Source organism: Zootoca vivipara, chromosome 9, assembly GCF_965207765.1.
Source record: "Zootoca vivipara chromosome 9, rZooViv2.hap1.1, whole genome shotgun sequence".
Lineage (NCBI taxonomy): Eukaryota > Metazoa > Chordata > Lepidosauria > Squamata > Lacertidae > Zootoca > Zootoca vivipara.
The window spans coordinates 8,852,762-8,869,666 of NC_142592.1; the positions used below are offsets into that span (position 1 = coordinate 8,852,762).

Genomic DNA, 16,905 nt, shown 5'->3' on the forward strand with positions numbered 1-16,905 from the left:
TCTACTTCTAAGAGGATACTTCGATTCAAGAAATTTAGCACTTCTGGAGCCTGCGGTAAATGCAGATTTGGTCAGTTTTTCGTAAATGTCTGTGAAGATTGCTAATTAACAGCACTGAGCATGCTGCCAGCCCAAAGCTATTGCTGCTGCTATTATTATTATTATTATTATTATTATTATTATTATTATTATTATTATTAATATTAATATTAATATTATTATTATACCGCCCTGTACCTGCAGGTCTCAAGGCAGTTATAACATGGAATCACAATCTAAAAACACAAACTGCATAATAAAAACAAAAGCAACCCAATAACACCCTCCCCAACACATTTTAAAAGGGCATAATCAGCCAAAGGCCTGGTTAAAGAGGAATGTTTTTGCCTGGTGCCTAAAAGTGTATAATGAAGGCTTCAGGGTAACAATTGGGAAAGGCGTGGATTGGCTCTCCAGGAAGAATTGGGTGTGTGTGATGCAGAACTACCCACAGCCTTCCCATCTTTCAGACTTTCTTCATGGTTTAGCCCCCCACCACCACCACCACTTTGCCCCAGTGTGCCTGCCTTTTTCTCCTCTCCCCAGCTGCCTGTTTACCTGTTTACCTGCAACTCCACTTTTCCTCTCCTGTTGCAGCCCCTGCCTTCTCTGTTTCCATGCTTTATTTTCTTTCAGCGGTGCTGGGGAAGCAATAGAAATTTTTGAGCACCTGTCTGCCTTCACAGAACATACAATCGCCCTTCATGGTTGTTGTTGTTTTTGAGCAACAGGATCTCGTTTCTGTGCTGCGGAGCCAAACTAGGGACTTTGTAGAGCCCTAAGCATTCGGTGACTACGTGAATATTCGGTCTGATTCTTGCCAAGAAGCTGCTGTTATCTCATGTCTACAGCGCTGAAAATCAGTGGGGGAGAAATACAGCATGGAATGCAATTTCCCCCACTTACCTTGGATATTGGGTGTACTTTTCAAATGTTTGCATGTTATTTTATATGGTGCGCCCCATATCTTATCTACTTTTTTTTGATGAGGGATACTTAGAAGGGTACATCTTCAAAACGGCCTCAGTCCTGTATACCTGAAGGAGCGTCTCCACCCCCATCATTCAGTCTGGACAGGCCGCGTTTTTCTCTTCAGCAATCTTAGCGCTGTGGCGCTTATCACACTAAGATTAGAAATATGCGCCTGCGTGCTCTTAGACTGCAAGTGACAGTACAGTACAATCTCAGTACAGTGGAACCTCGGTTTATGAACACCTCGGTTTACGAATTTTCGGTTTACGAACGCCACGGACCCATCTGGAACGGATTAATTCACTTTCCATTACTTTCAATGGGAAAGTTCGCTTCAGTTTATGAACAGACTTCCGGAACCAATTGTGTTCATAAACCGAGGTACCACTGTACTAAGCACCACAGCGCTAAGATCAAGGACAAGAGAGCCTTTATCTCAGATCTTAGCACTTAGATGGGAAATGACCACTCTCTGAGGTTCCCCACAGCTGCTATGTTTTCAAAATAAGACAACCTGTAATCTGATTGGTAAAATTCTGAGAGGGCTGCTGCTGTATCTCTTATTTTTTATCTGAATGTTTTGCATCGGCCCTTGATTCAACTGAGTCTCATAAGAGGAGACTTCAAAGTTCAGGCAGTCAACACATAATACTTTGAATTTGGGGCCATGTGACGTTTTAAATCATGTAATAAATTATCATCATCATCTTTCCTCTTCTAGCAAGCCAATAAAGATACACCCACACGAAATACATACTCATTTTGTTTTTGTGAATTGGAGATTCTATGCTAACCTTACTGCTTTTGTTTGTTTGGCTTGTTGCAGAACAGAAGAATCGCCACCACCTCCACAACCCCCAAAAGCACAGACACAAGCCAACGGAACAGGTACCTTTTGACTCATTACTCGCTCTCTTAGGGACAATGTTAGAAACTCAGATATAATCTAATTCTCCCTGTTTGCAGATACTGTTCTATGAGTTCCATGCTCCTAGATGGCACACTTTGTTGGCTGGCCACAGACAGTTGTTAAAGAATAGGTTCCACAAATGATCTTTGGAAAATGAGGAGATCCATTATCCTTGCAAAGTACAATTACATCAGAGTACCTCCCACGTCCCATTGCTGAGATTTATTACATACTGCTGTGCGGATTAATGGATGAGTTATTGCTTAAAGTTCCCCCCTTTAAATTAGCCGTAGTGCAAAGCTGTTTAAATTCCTATCTTGTGCTCTTTCCTGTGATTCTCTTTTTACAGCTGCTCCCTTTTTTTGTTTTTCCTATCTTTCAATGTGTTATTCTCTAGAACTTGCTTTCTCTGTAAACACTGGTTATGCAAGCCTTAAGGAAATATGTTCCCACTGCTTTTGGAACAAAACCCTTTTCCTTGCCTACTGTGCTCTCTAAAATCAAATCTGAAAGTATAGGAAAAAATAGATTGCGCCTGAAACTTTTATGAGGTGGCTTGCTTTGGTGTGATGAAGGTGAAAACATTCTTTGCAACTTCCAATTTTACGGTTTAAATTTGATATGCATTAAAATAAAAGCGAAAGCAGGATATTTCATACCATGGAATCATGTTCGTTTTGACTGCTTCAAGACAAGTGCGTTGTGCCACCCAGAGGTTCAATTCAGACATCACACCAAACCATGGTTAAGGAAATCAAACCATGGTTTCTCATGATGTTTACATTGACAAACTCTGTTTCAAGAGTCAGAACAATGTTTTGCAAGCTGCAGTTTATGGTAACAGTAGAGAAGTTGTTTTCATAGTCGTAACTCAGACTTCGGAAACTGCTGTGCCGTGGAGATGGGAGTGAACATACGAAGCTCTGTGCTAGAAAGGCACAAGGAATGTAGGCACACCACCCTAAACCATTTGGGTTTTGGTTCTAAAAGCTATCACAAACCATGGTTTCTCCTGAAATCTGTATTGACCCTGCTAGGCATGCCTGCAAAGCAGGGTGCTCTCTCCCAGTTTACCAGTGTGCTTTCATATAATACGCTGCCTTGTGGGCTCTTTTCATTGGTGCTGTAAATGGAACCGGATTAGAGAAATCCCCATGGCATTGTACTCTACATTTGTGCCTCTTTTGCATTCTGGGAAATCTAACTCATCGATAGGTTTAGAGCAGGGGTGGCCAACTTCCAAGAGACTGCGATCTACTCATAGAATTTAAAAAGTGGCAGTGATCTACCCCCTTTTGGGATTCAGGTTAAAGCTGTTGAGCTTTTTTTAAAGAAGGAAAGCCCTGTTTTGGGGGGTTCACATAAAATTTGTAAAAGAGCTTCTTTCGGGAAGAAAGCGACTTTGAACTTTTTTTTTAGGAAGGAAAGCCCTGTTTTTTGTGGTTCAGGTCATTTTAGGGGTGCAGGGCAAAGATGTTGAGCTTTTTTTAGGACAGCCACAGTTGTTCAGCTTCTTTGGGGGGAGCAAGTGATCTACCAGTGATCTACTGCAGACGTCCAGGGATCTACCGGTAGATCACAATCTACCTGTTGGACATGCCTGGTTTAGAGGCATATTTTTAAGACTGCCTTCAGGATCACAGAAGCGTCTCTCGAAACTCTGGCAAGATGCCAGGATCTGAGGCTGGTAGGGCACAATTTTGCCAACTATTTGGCTAACTTGTCTGTGGGACAGGTTCTTCTTTGAAAACTGCCCCTAGGCTACTGCTGCTGATGAGTCTCTAGGATTCAGATGGATGGATAGATAGACTGTAGGTTTTTTCCAAATAATTTTTTAAATTTGGTATTCAAAAATAAATAAGAAAAGAAGAAAGAGAATAAATTTACATCAAAATGAATGAATAAATAAATAAACAAGAGAGAATAAATAAATAAATGAGAATAAATTGTCATCAAAATTTACACATTCACATACAGTGGTACCTCGACATCCGAACGACTCGACTTCTGAAGGTTTCGACTTCCGAAGTCGACAAACCCGGAAGTCTTTTCGCCGTGCGTACGTTCTGCGCCTGCGCAGAAGCAGCGCGCGCGGTCGGTGCATGCAGAGAAGTGCAAAATTGCGCTTCGTGCAACAGGCGCTTCGGCAACTGAAGACTTAGACTTACGAAGAGCACCGCGGAACGGATCGCTTTCGTACGTTAAGGTACCACTGTATGGAGATTGTTCTGAATCGCCTGACTGTCCCCCATCCCATCCAGGGGTCCCCTTACTTCCATCTGCATAACAGTACTTCTCCAAAGTTTTCATCATCCTAAATTATCTGTAGTTTCTATTACATTACAAGTGTATTTAGAATCCTGCTAATGTTTTAACCTGTTTACAGTGATTCTGTATATACCATATTTTTCCATGTATAAGACGCCCCTATGCAGAAGATGCCCCCTATTTATTTAACCCAAAATTAAGAAATTAAGTTGTTTAGCTTTTTTGGGGTGGGGAGGCCACTTTCGCCAATCGCTCACTCGCCTGCCCGCCACTGCCGATTGCTTGCCAGAGCCACTGCCGATCACACACCTCACCGCAGCCGCCAATTGTCTGCCCACTCGCCGTCACCAACAGCCCACCCGCCCACTTGCCGCAGCTGCCAATCGCTTGCCCAATTGCCACAGCCACTTGCCAGCAGGCCTTGCGGCAGCCACCAGGCAGCCACCCAATCACCGCTGCCAATATCCTGCTTGCTGCTGCCATTAATCGCACATCCCTGCTCTGCATTCACTAGCCATGTATAAGATGACACCCAATTTTTGCCTTTTTAAAAGCAAAAAGCATCATCTTATACATGGAAAAATACGGTATATTATAATCATTTCCCATTCTTTTTTAAATTTCTCGTCTTCTTTGTTCCTGAGCTTCCCAGTTAATTTCGCCATTTCGGCGTAGTCCACCAACTTGATCTGCCAATCTTCTTTGGCCTGTGTGTGTGTGTGTGTGTGTGAATGCATTTAGCCATGGGTGGGATCAGTTTCTCATGAGAGATCATATGACCAAACCTTCCATCGATGGAAAAGTTCAATCCCTAGAGCAGGGATGGGGAATCTGTAGCGCCCCTCCGTATCTTATTGGACTACAACCCCCTTTATCCATGACCATTGGCCATGCAGGTTGGGGCTGATGGGAGTTGGGGCTGATGGGAATTGTAGTCCAGCAACACCTTGAGTGCACCCCATTGGCTACCTCTGCTCTAGGGCATCGTATCACAGTGAAGACCTGTTAATATGGCTGCTTTAGCTTGCATATGTTGTTCTCAACTAACCTCTTAGAAGTAACTAAAACGTTGGTGTTTTTTATCGCCAGATAAACGCAGCAACATGATGTGTTCACGGGTTCAGAAGTGGGTCTATGACAAATTTGGGGAATATATTGAAGACTTCAGGTTTCAGCCTGAAGAAAACACAGTTGAAACAGAAGAACCACTTAGTGCTAGAAGGTAAGTCACACAGGAATATCAGTTTTTTTAAAAGAAAAAATATTTGAATGATAGCATCTGCTAAAAAAGCACATTAGCAGGGACAATTGCTAAAGGGTTAGAGGCTGCTTCCACTCTGGGAATTAACTGGAGTAGCCGTGATTCTGGACTCACCCTTTATGGGGTATCTGCACAAAATTGAGAAGAAAGTACCGTATTGCCCTCTCATGTTTTCCATATTCCGCTGTTTTTAAGAGCTCGGGAAATCCAACTTCGGGGTGGGGGTGGGGAACACTCAGTAGGATAGCTGTGAAACTTACCTAGGTGACTTATTTTAATGATTTTCTAGTGTGCATAAATTGCTCTAGCCATTGTAATTTAATTTTTTTTAAATTACTGGTAAATTTATATTCTGCCCTTCATCTGAGGATCACAGGATGCTTTACAGTAAAAAAAAAAATATCACAAAAATCATAATAACAAGCAAACAAAAAATAAAAGCCCCACAGTTTAAAAGTCCATAGATTGCTTAAGTGGCCTGGAAGAAGAGGAATGTTTTTGCGTGGCACCTAAAGATATGTAACAAAGGTGCCAGGTGTGCCTCATTCAACAAGCGGGGAGCTACCGCAGAAAAGGTCCGTCTTTGTGTTACTGTACTGTTATTTATTATTGGCAAACTGCCCTATACTAATAGATTTCAGGGCGGGCCACAAGCCTCCAGGCTTCTTGTGAAAGAGGCTCGCGAAAAAGGACCTCAGGTGTGATTGCAGGGTCTGAGCTGATTCATATATGGGGAGAGACTGGTCCTTAAGGTATTGCGGTCCTGATCCGTTTTATAGGTTGAATTCGGCACTTTGCAATGGGCCCAGAAACTAATGGGTGGCCAGTGCAGTCGGACCAGGATTGGTGTCATATGCTCATGAGAACAAGACTTTTCTGTGGTGGCTCCTTGCTTGTGGAATTCTCTCCCCAGGGAGACTTGCCTGGCACCTTCATTGCATGTTTTTAGGCATCAGACCAAAACATTTATTTTTAACCAGCCCCTTTACTTTGGCTGATTAGCATTCTATGTCCTTTTTTAACATGTTTGTGGGAGGAGGGTTATTTGTTTTTGTTTTCATTCTTTTTAAATGTATTTTGTGTTCTCATTTTGTATTTTTATGTTGTGAACTGCCCAGTGATCTTCAGGTGAAGGGTGGCATTGAAATTTAATAAAAATATATGTGCCGAAGTTCTGACGCAACACACACAATTTTTGAATAATCTGTGTTGAATAATAGTAGCAGAAATAGGTTTGTCCTTCAAAGATAACATATCGTATGATCTACTATTCATTTTCCAGGCTCACGGAAAATATGAGACGATTAAGTAAGTATCTAACATTGTTCTTACGTATATATATATATGTCATTTGTATATAAAATACAGTGTTGAGAAATATTTATGTGGATCTTGCAGCAATAAAATCCGTATAATTTTGTTACCTCAGTGTCACATATAACATGGAATTAGATAAAGTATATTACTAATATTCAAAGTTACAGAAATCTAAAATGTAAAAAGCATGATGTGACATGATGCGAATATTCATTTGTTGCAGTGTATCTATTCACAGGATTAATTAATTGTCTAATTTAAAATAGCTCTCAAGCTAATCCCTAAAACTTAACGTTTTCCCAATAGTAGCTTATTGTTGTGCTCTGTTGAACAGAAATAGAAGCTTGAACTCTCTTGGATATATTTATCTGACAACTAGAGTGATAATTTGACTCATAGGCCCAATTCAGACGTCATGCTTTTGAGTCAGTGAACCATGGTTTAGCCTAGCTTGTAAGGAGCTATTAAACCACAGTTTCACGGTTTGGCTGTCATGGGAAACTGAGTTAAGAAGTGACCAAACCAACAAGAGCCGAGGGGCCTGGTGAAGAGGGAGCAGCGATCTTGTTCTGATTTGTTCTGCCCAATGACTCTTAACTATGGAACATAGTTTAATTAATCAAGTGTTCCATCGTTAAATAACTCTGTTACTGTTTGCCAAGCCATTAAGGCTCATTGTTTATTTTTCAATTCCAAAATGATCACACTGAGTTGATTTCTGTGCTGGCTTCAGGCTAGTTTTATAAAGCTCCTTATCGGGCAAATGGAGCTGGACCAGTTCCGCAAGTCAAATGTTTGTGGGTTGTTTTTTTTTTAGTATACGAGAATTAGAGTTGCTTAAGATTAATCTGAAATTCTGCAGGCCCCACACGGAGGCATCTCACACCACAAGAATGGCAAGAATGCAGCCTTTGCCCTTGTTTGTAATATCCCCTTTTAATACAGGCATGGAGATGTGGTTGGGCTAACCCGGATGTGTGGTTGCAATCCTGTTCATCCTTTGAGCTGCCTTTGGCCTCTTGCAAAATGATACTTTGCTACTGTGCCATTCCTTTCCTAAATTATGGTGCAGTCTGAAGGCAGCTTCGTAGGCGCAGATTCATCTCTGGAAAACACGAAGGTGTGATTTGCATGTAGGAAACTGATCAAAAACACCACTGGCACGGCCTTATTTCACCTTGACGAGTGCGATACTTCCCAGGGAGGCTGTTTGCGTATACAGCAGCTGCTCGCAGAGCGATAACTCGAGTGATGCAGATGCGTGCGTGAATTAGCTCTTAGCTTCCTGAATTCCTAGAAACCGTGAGATGCCTTGCCTAAATAAGGACTATGGGAGAGTGTGTTTAATAACAAGATACACCGCTTATCTGTGGAAACATTCTAAGTCAGTGACACACACCGCTTCTGCTTGTAATCCCAAGGGAAAGAGATGTTGAAAAGTTCAGGCACCAACTATTGGGGCCGTAGGGGGGGGGGTCCCATCGCCCCTTTCCAATTCAGAGTCATCGTATTATGTCTTTGGAAACATTGCTGTGTGCTTAGAGTATGTTTATTTTCTCTTCTGCCTAGAGAGAGGTGCCAAACCTGTCACAAATTTTGTGAAGAATCTATCTGCCTTATCAGACTGGTATTCTATCTATACTTCTGCTATTGCCTTTATTGTAAGTTGTCCTTTCTTGTTCAGGCGAACTTACAGACATGACCTTTGCTCAGTTTATTGGGGTGGGGGTGGGGAAGCAACTCTACCCAATTCTAAATCTTAAAGCTGGCTTGATAAAATACAAATCCTGGAAGTCAACAACACCCGCAGGGCTGGGAAGAATGACATACATAAATCAGCATTACAGTGCCGTATGTTGTGACACCAAGCAGGCCTGTTGGAGTGTCGGTTGTGTAGAGTTGCAAAAGTTTCGCTGTTTGTAAATGCTTGCCAGTTTTTAAAAGATACACTCTTTTTACCCGTTCGCTGTTCTGGCTCATTTGTAGTGTCTAGTTCGCCAGATTACTGTAACAGCATCTCTTAACATCCGTTAAAGGAACACGATGGGGGTGATAATATAGAGCGAGCAGAGTCTTCCACTTTAACAAAGAGCTTTTATGGAGAATACCACCTGGGCTGGTTTACCCTGTTTCAAATACACTATAAATGTGGGTTTGGGGTATGGATTGGCACAGAGTTAAGAGTTTGCAGAGTCATATTGGGTCTCCTGCCAAGTTGTGCCTCTTGATAGAATAATGTGTCTCTCAAAAACAAAAATACTATCCTGCTCCTAGAAACCTAACATATCTGGGAGAGTATTTCAAGGGTAGCTGCCTCTTATACATACCAGGTTAATGCAACTAGTTTTAATCTGCAATTCTCACTTGTACTCCATTGTTCAAGCAAAGCCGAATTGCACGGTTTTTGTGCAGAATCCTTTAAGTAAGCACAGACCTCAAAATACACTGAGAATATTAGTTCAGTGAAGCAAGGGAGATGTTGAGATGATAAATTGTTGTGTAGGGCATAGCATTTCATGATATGAGCAGCCGTTCTGGGCCTGCTTGTGAGGAGAGCTTGTTGCCGTGGAAGCTGGAAGAATGTCAAGAACCCGCATTTTCTTCAAGGGGCATTAATAGCAGAATGGGAAAAAAACAAGAGTGTCACTTCATAGGTCAGTATAATACTGGGGGTGGGGGGGTGGGCCTTCCAAGTGAAAATGTTTGGCCATCTGCATGATTTCAGAGCGTTGATGCCAGTTCAAAAGTATAAATTGATTTGATGGGAACCTGTAGCCTTTCAGACTCCAGCTGAACCCCAACCAGACAGGATTGGAATTAGGGCTCTGAAGATTCTGTTGCACTACAAGTTCCTCATCTCTCCTATACATGTTTACCTGGGAGTAAACCCCATTGAACAGGCATCCCCAAACTGCGGCCCCTCCAGATGTTTTGGCCTACAACTCCCATGATCCCTAGCTAACAGGACCAGTGGTTGGGGAAGATGGGAATTGTAGTCAAAAACATCCGGAGGGCTGAAGTTTGGGGGTGCCTGCCATTGAACATAGCTGGACTCATTTCCAGGTAAATATGCATAGAATTGCAATGTAAGAGAGCCTGATTCATCTCAAATCAATACAGGTGTCCTGGGAGATTGTTTTCTGCATGGGTATTGCATGAAAGCATCATTATTATTTCCTTTGTAATTTTCCTTTTTTCTTCTTCTGACTATAGATCTACATGAATGCTGTATGGCATGGCTGGGCCATTCCTATGTTCTTATTTTTAGCAATTTTGAGGTTATCCTTAAATTACCTCATAGCCAGGTAATCACACAATTTTCTTCTGTATTGTGGTTTCAGTTTGTCACTTGTTTTGGGACTACGATTCTAATCATCCCTGACCCGTGGTCCTTCTGATGATGGGAGTTATAGTCCAAAAACAGCTGGAGACCCAAGTTTGGGAAATACTGGATTAGATCAGGCACCCCCAAACTTCGGCCCTCCAGATGTTTTGGACTACAATTCCCATCTTCCCCGACCACTGGTCCTGTTAGCTAGGGATCATGGGAATTGTAGGCCAAAACATCTGGAGGGCCGAAGTTTGGGGATGCCTGGATTAGATGGTCCTCGTACTTCCTTCCAACTCTTATGTGGTTCTATATCATCTGCCAGACTTCCTAGAGAGAAGCAATTTGGCACAACTGCAGCTCCTCCACAGGTTGTAACAGAGGGAAAGGAACTCTACAAAACGCTGATTTTGGAGACAAGTAAATAACCCCACCCAGAGCATTATTCTTAAACCAGGAAAAGTGACAATGCAAATCTACTCATTTCAAAGTTCTGTTACCCATGGTAACTGAACATGACAGTTTCTGCCTGTGTGCCATCAGATTCTTACATCAACACAGGTATAATAACCTTGTGCTGGAACTGAAATTGCTTCAGCTTCAGCAAGCACATTCATCCTGTTCACTGATTCCCTGAAGCCCTCTTCAGACGTTTGTCGTGCTTAAGGAGCCCCATGAGTAGATAACAGGGCATTGAGACGGTGCTGCTGTCTCCACCTCCATTGTTGCATGTCTTCTCCACCTCTGGAGAAGGTGATGTCTGCAGAAGGGAACTCCTGCAGAGTTTCCAGTTCCATGTGGGCGTTTGCAAAAAAAAAAAAAAAGCTTCCACAGCCTCAGGACCCAGCATTGTGCTCCTGATGAACTTTGTACCGATGAAAGTCCCCTCCTGTGAAGTGGGCTAGTTTTATTTGCATGCAGGAAGGCTAAAATGCCAAGTATCATATTTTTTTTTGTTAACAACCAGCATAATGCTAATCCCTAATTAAAAAGCCAAATGCAGTAATCTACACAGAATGGATATTATTTGTGCAGGAACAATCTTGCAATGCCATAATTACTGTCGATTGTCAAAGGATTGATGAGTGTGGGTTTTTTTTTAATGTTAATTATGGCTTTGTACGGTTGATAGGGTGTTTGGTTGGTTAAGAACAAACATAAGCATTATTTACATACTTGTGATCTATGGCAGTCTTTTGAATATTCAAGACCGTATGAGTCTGTAAGGCTGCATTGACACAAACTGGGTGGTTGCATTTGGGGGAGATAATTAAAATAGATCTGAAAAGATGTCTGCTACCCACACGAGTTGCTTTTTTAAAAACATTACTTTTACTCTGTTAACTGAGCCTTATGGAAAAGCTAGTCTTTCTGATTAATTAACGCATTTTTTATTTTTATTTTTAGAGGGTGGAGAATACAGTGGAGTATTGTGCCTGAAGTTTCTGAGCCCATTGTAAGTCCAAATAATTCTGAGATACGTTTTATCTATTTTGTTCATTGTAATAATTGACTCTACCAGATTTTTATGTTTAGTATTAGGGGCCTCAAACTTCCTTTTATGCTTGTCATTAAAAACCCAAATATTACACTTAGCAACACACCATTGAAGGCATGAGAAAAGGGCTTTTAAATAGTTTCACAGAGCTTCTTTATTCTGAATATAACAGGGGTGGCTAATTCCCCTGATGCAGCTCTCCAAGCAAACTTTGCTGCCCTCAGCCAAGAGCCCGTGGAATTTGGCAGTGACCCTTTTAAAAAAAAAGTAGACAAAATGCAGGTGAATGCCCATCCTGATACGTGGCCCTTGAAGGGTCGGTGAAGAATGTACAGTGATACCTTGGTTTGCAACCATTTTGGATTACAACCACGTCAAACCCTGAAGTGTGTGTCCCTTTTCTTTGGATTACAACCCATCTTTTTGGGATTACAACCAATTTTTTTTTATTTTTTGGAAGTCCCATTGGCGAAAGCGCGCCTTGGGTTACAACCTGTTTTGGTTGACAACCGGACCTCCGGAACGGATTATGGTTGTAAACCAAGGTATCGCTGTATGTCGTCCTCAGGCCATAAAAGCCTAGCCACCCCCTTGTTTATATATTAAAACTTAGCGGCCTGGTTGTATCTTTAAATTCTACTTAAGTGTTACATGAATGGCCCTCACACTTCTGTGCTTTGCCCATCCTGCTTTGGAGGGGCCATGATGAAATTGGAAGGTTTCTTTCTGTTTTTGATAGAACCATAGTTTAGCATTGCACCCTAATTAAACCTGCTTTGTATTATTTATCTTTTACGGGAAAGTTGAGATCACAGTTTATTTTATTTTTTAAAAATAATTTTTTATTGATTTTACAACAAAAACAACAAAAAACAAACAACACAATAAAACACAATAAAGCACAATAAAACACAATAACATAACAATAAAAAATAACACAAAAATCCAAATACACAATCCTTTTCTTTTAACATTGCATGTAGGGACTTCCTCGAGTTCCCTCGATCTGCGGTTCATTTCTCCTTTATCTTTAGCAATTTCCAATTCATTATTAAAAATTCCTTACGATTTCAAATCTCTCATACATCTATTTACTTCACATAATTCCCAAAACCACAGTTTCTAGACACCGAGATCACAGTTTAAAGGTGGCTCATTTCAGCCAATCCTAGTTAAGACAAACCACAGCTTGTCTGTGTTTGGACATAACAATAAATGGGTTAATTGAATATGGAACAAAACTTCATTCTGAGCCAAAAGCTCAGTCATGCAACTAAATGCAGTTTACCTGCAACAAAGTTCCTCTGTCTCTTTAATCCTGCTATAACACCCAAATGGCCGCTTAGCAGAGGGAAGTGTTTTCTTCCTCTTCATATCCTCTCAAGTAACTTCTTTACCAATATTTAGTATCACTAGTATCTCCATCTACTATACAGTGGTACCTTGGTTTACGAACTTAAAGTCTATTCTTAAACCAAGGCGTGCTTTCCCATAGCAGTGGGGGGACTCAATTTTACAAATGGAATACACTCAACAGGAAACGAAACATGTTCTGCTTCTAAGGCAAAGTTCACAAACAAAAACACCTACTTCTGGGTTCGCAGCATTCTTAGTCCAAGTTGCTCATAAACTAAACTGAACTTAAACCAAGGTACCACTGTATCCAGATTTTTCTTTGGGATCTTTGGCTGACATAGGCCAAATTCTTACTTGTGTCTAGCCCAGGGATGGGCTAGACCTTCAGCATTCCAGTTCCCGCCAATCCACAACTCTCATTCAGTGATATTTTTCTAGAAAAAGAGGTGCCCGAACTCACTATGCCCGAACTCACTATGAACACTATGAACTCACTAAGCCCGAACTCACTATGAACACCTCCTTTGTTCTCTTAGAATGGCAATGGCGCCCACCTGAGAGGTGCCAGACAATGGCGCCCACCTGGGGGGACGGGATTCCTGCTCTCCTCATCCCTGGTCATTCATTGGCCAAGGTGACTGGGGTTTATGACAGCTGTAGTCCAATCACATTTGAAGGGCCACAGGTTCCTAGTCTTGAGTATAGACTATAAGCTTGTGGTCTGTATAATGTAATGCACTTCCATTGTTTTTAAAAAAATATTTCTGTAGAAAACTGGACATCTGGTTCTTTATGGGGAGAGAATGCTTGCATGGCGGAAAATTCAGTCACGCGAGCCCCAAGCACAGGCATATCATAGTCATTGTGTTACCACAAATCTGCTGCCCTAAGCTTTTTGTCGCTGAAAAGGTGAAGGACATGTAAAAATTCTTGTTGCCTCATTTCTGGCTTTCTTTCAGGAACCTCCAAAAGAAGATCTAACAGTGTCAGAAAAATTCCAGCTTGTTCTGGACGTGGCACAAAAAGCACAGGTAATGTAAATCCCTGGCGCCTCCCATTGAAAGGATTTGTGGGTAAGATCTCAGGGCGGTTCATAACACAAGTTTTCTTGTCAGCTCCCAGATCTGTTTTTTTGTGGTCCATATTTGCCTGTGCCAATCTAGGTGCAACCATCTTTCTCAGCAGGCTTCTTAGATAGCTTTTGCTATCTGCCATACTTTTCCGTCTATAAGATGCCCCCATGTATAAGAGTTGTTGAGCTTTTTTTGCGGAGGATTGCCCAGAGTTTCACAGCTTTTTTTGGGGGGGGGGATTGCCGAAAATCGCCCACTTGCCACAGCAACAGCCAATCGCAAACAGACCTTTCCCCAGCAAAAGAAATCTCTTACCCAACTGAGAAAAGCTGTCCGCTAGCTAGCAATTGCACGCTTTCCAGAACAGCAGCTGCCAATCATGGCAGCGGCAGCCAATCCATAGCAGTGTTTGGTGCAGAAGCCAATCACCAACCCAGTTAGAGAAGTGGCAGCCAATCCAAAGCAGCTCTCCTATCAGCCAACAAACGTTGCGGACAACCTCCTGCTCGCAGCTGTAGCCAATCATCCTTCCACCACATTCACTATCCATGTATAAGACAAGGCACATTTTTGAACATAATTTTAGAGTAAAAAAACCCTCGTCTTATACACGGAAAAGTACGGTATATGTATTTCTTAGCTACTGGGGGCTGCCAGCCAGTAAATTTTATTTCTGAACTGAGAATTAAACCCAAATCTTTTTGGTGACTCTCACCTGAACTCATTAAAGAGAGTTAGCTTGGCCCATGAGAAAAATCAGTTTCAAACGACTCTTTTCTTCTTGACCATGCCACAATATTGCCTCTTGCAATGCGTAGACTGTACAGAGTTTAAAATGTTAAATGGCATATGAAATATGCAGAATTAAAGACATTAATTCTATGGTCCATGGGGTCCTATGGTCCATGGGGTCACGAAGAGTCGGACACGACTAAACGACTAAACGACAACAAATACATTAGCAGGGTTAGAATAAATTCAGCAGCATAAAGAAAACTGATATAAAATGGAAAAAGAAATAATAAGGTTTAATTGGAATATGCAGCAGAAAAGGGTAACTAAAATGAACCATGGAAGAGGAAGTTGATGCCAAATGTATGGTTGATATTTTGGTAAATGTGCAAACTTTGTAAAACCAAAAAAAATTATAAATAAAATTTGAAAAAAGCAGTTCAACCTTAGTGTAAATGTTTTCTACGTTCTCAAATCAGCAACCTTTTTACACAGGATTTGCAATTCTGTCCACTGGGCAATCTGTAATTAATGCAGCAATTTCCGGAATGTGAAGAATTTATGAGTGTTGTACTTGTGACTGGAATAAAGATTCTCTTCCTCCTTTGCAATGAGATGGAACTGAATTTTTTTTTATTTAAAACAATGGCTTTATATCTAGAATAGAACTTTAGCTTAAGTTGCACTGCAATATATTCCGAGCTGACATTCCCTTCCTCTTTCAATTTGCAGAATTTGTTTGGCAAAATGTCAGACATACTGGAAAAAATCAAAAAGTGAGTTTTAAATGTATTTATTTTCAGCGTATTTGAACGGGGGGAGAGAACAAAGTGCCAAGATGTCTCACTTCTTTCTCTGTTCCTTTTCCCTTTCACAGCTTGTTTATGTGGGTGCAGCCCGAAGTTACGCAAAAGCTGTACATTGCTCTGTGGGCGGCGTTTATAGCATCCTGCTGTATTCCATACAGGATCATCGGCCTTTCAATGGGTAAAACTTTTATTGCCGCTCTCTGTAGTCTTGGAAGCTCACATCTAGCTTGACCAGGAGCCATGTTTCCATTATGAGCCATTAATTGGGCATGCTTCAAAAAATACTTGCACGGTGCCAGGCTTGCTTGGAGATGGATGTAAGGTACAAATGAAAGGTAAAGGACCCCTGGACGGTTGCGTCCAGTCAAATTTGACTATGGAGTTGCGGCGGTCATCTCGCTTTTCAGGCCGAGGAAGCCGGCGTTGGTCCATAGACAGCTTTCTGGGTCATGTGGCCAGCGTGACTAAACCGCTTCTGGTGCAATGTGACACCGTAACGGAAACCAGAGCGCACAGAAACGCCCCACCGGAGTGGTACCTATTTATCTACTTGCACTTTGACATGCTTTCGAACTGCTAGGTTGGCAGGAGCTGGGTCAGAGCAACAGGAGCTCACCCCATCGCGGGGATTCGAACTGCCGACCTTCCGATCGGCAAGCCCAAGAGGCTCAGTGGTTTAGACCACAGCGCCACCCACGTCCCAAAGATGGATATAACCCCTTCTGAGAATAATTTATTTTAAATGCTTCTAGAACCATCCTCTCAATATGGCGGACAAATAAAATTAAAGCATAAAATCATTAAGCCGGCCATATAAACAACCTTACAGCACAGAAAATGCTAGCATACAGAACACAGCAATGTCCAAACCTTAAGCGATAGGGCCTGTTAGAGGGCAGCTGGTAATTTCATTTAATGTTTGGGGTTTTTTGCCTACCCAAGGCTGGTCATAACATTGTAAGGAATACAGTTTAAACTCTTGTAGACTTTATAGTTTCTGGCCTTCTGTTCAAGGGTCGAAGTATCTTCGTTTTGGTTGTACGGTGACTATATAGGTAGCACAATTCCGGTTAAGCTGATATTTCACTGATTCTTTCTTTCTTTCTTTCTTTCTTTCTTTCTTTCTTTCTTTCTTTCTTTCTTTCTTTCTTTCTTTCTTTCTTTCTTTGGTCTTTCCAATTACATAGGACTTTATGCAGGAATCAAATTTTTCCTTATCGACTTTGTCTTCAAGCGGTGTCCGAGGCTACGAGCAAAGTACGATACCCCTTATATCATATGGTTAAACCTGCCCACAGATCCCCAGCTCAAAGAGAGAGCTAATGCTACAGTATCAAGACGG

The 16,905-nt window shown here is 41.7% G+C and overlaps 1 protein-coding gene across 2 annotated transcripts in view; it reads left to right on the top strand.

Moving 5' to 3' along the window:
• The window catches only part of GRAMD4 (GRAM domain containing 4), a 94,372-nt gene that overhangs the window by 61,674 nt on the left and 15,793 nt on the right, over nt 1-16,905 (top strand). For both annotated transcript variants that reach the window (XM_088651805.1, XM_035126853.3), the window contains exons 5-14: nt 1,838-1,899; nt 5,279-5,411; nt 6,733-6,758; nt 8,337-8,428; nt 9,981-10,072; nt 11,503-11,551; nt 13,909-13,980; nt 15,487-15,530; nt 15,632-15,741; nt 16,751-16,905. In XM_088651805.1, the coding sequence (XP_088507931.1) occupies nt 1,838-1,899; nt 5,279-5,411; nt 6,733-6,758; nt 8,337-8,428; nt 9,981-10,072; nt 11,503-11,551; nt 13,909-13,980; nt 15,487-15,530; nt 15,632-15,741; nt 16,751-16,905 (835 nt within the window). The remainder of the gene's footprint in view (nt 1-1,837; nt 1,900-5,278; nt 5,412-6,732; nt 6,759-8,336; nt 8,429-9,980; nt 10,073-11,502; nt 11,552-13,908; nt 13,981-15,486; nt 15,531-15,631; nt 15,742-16,750) is intronic.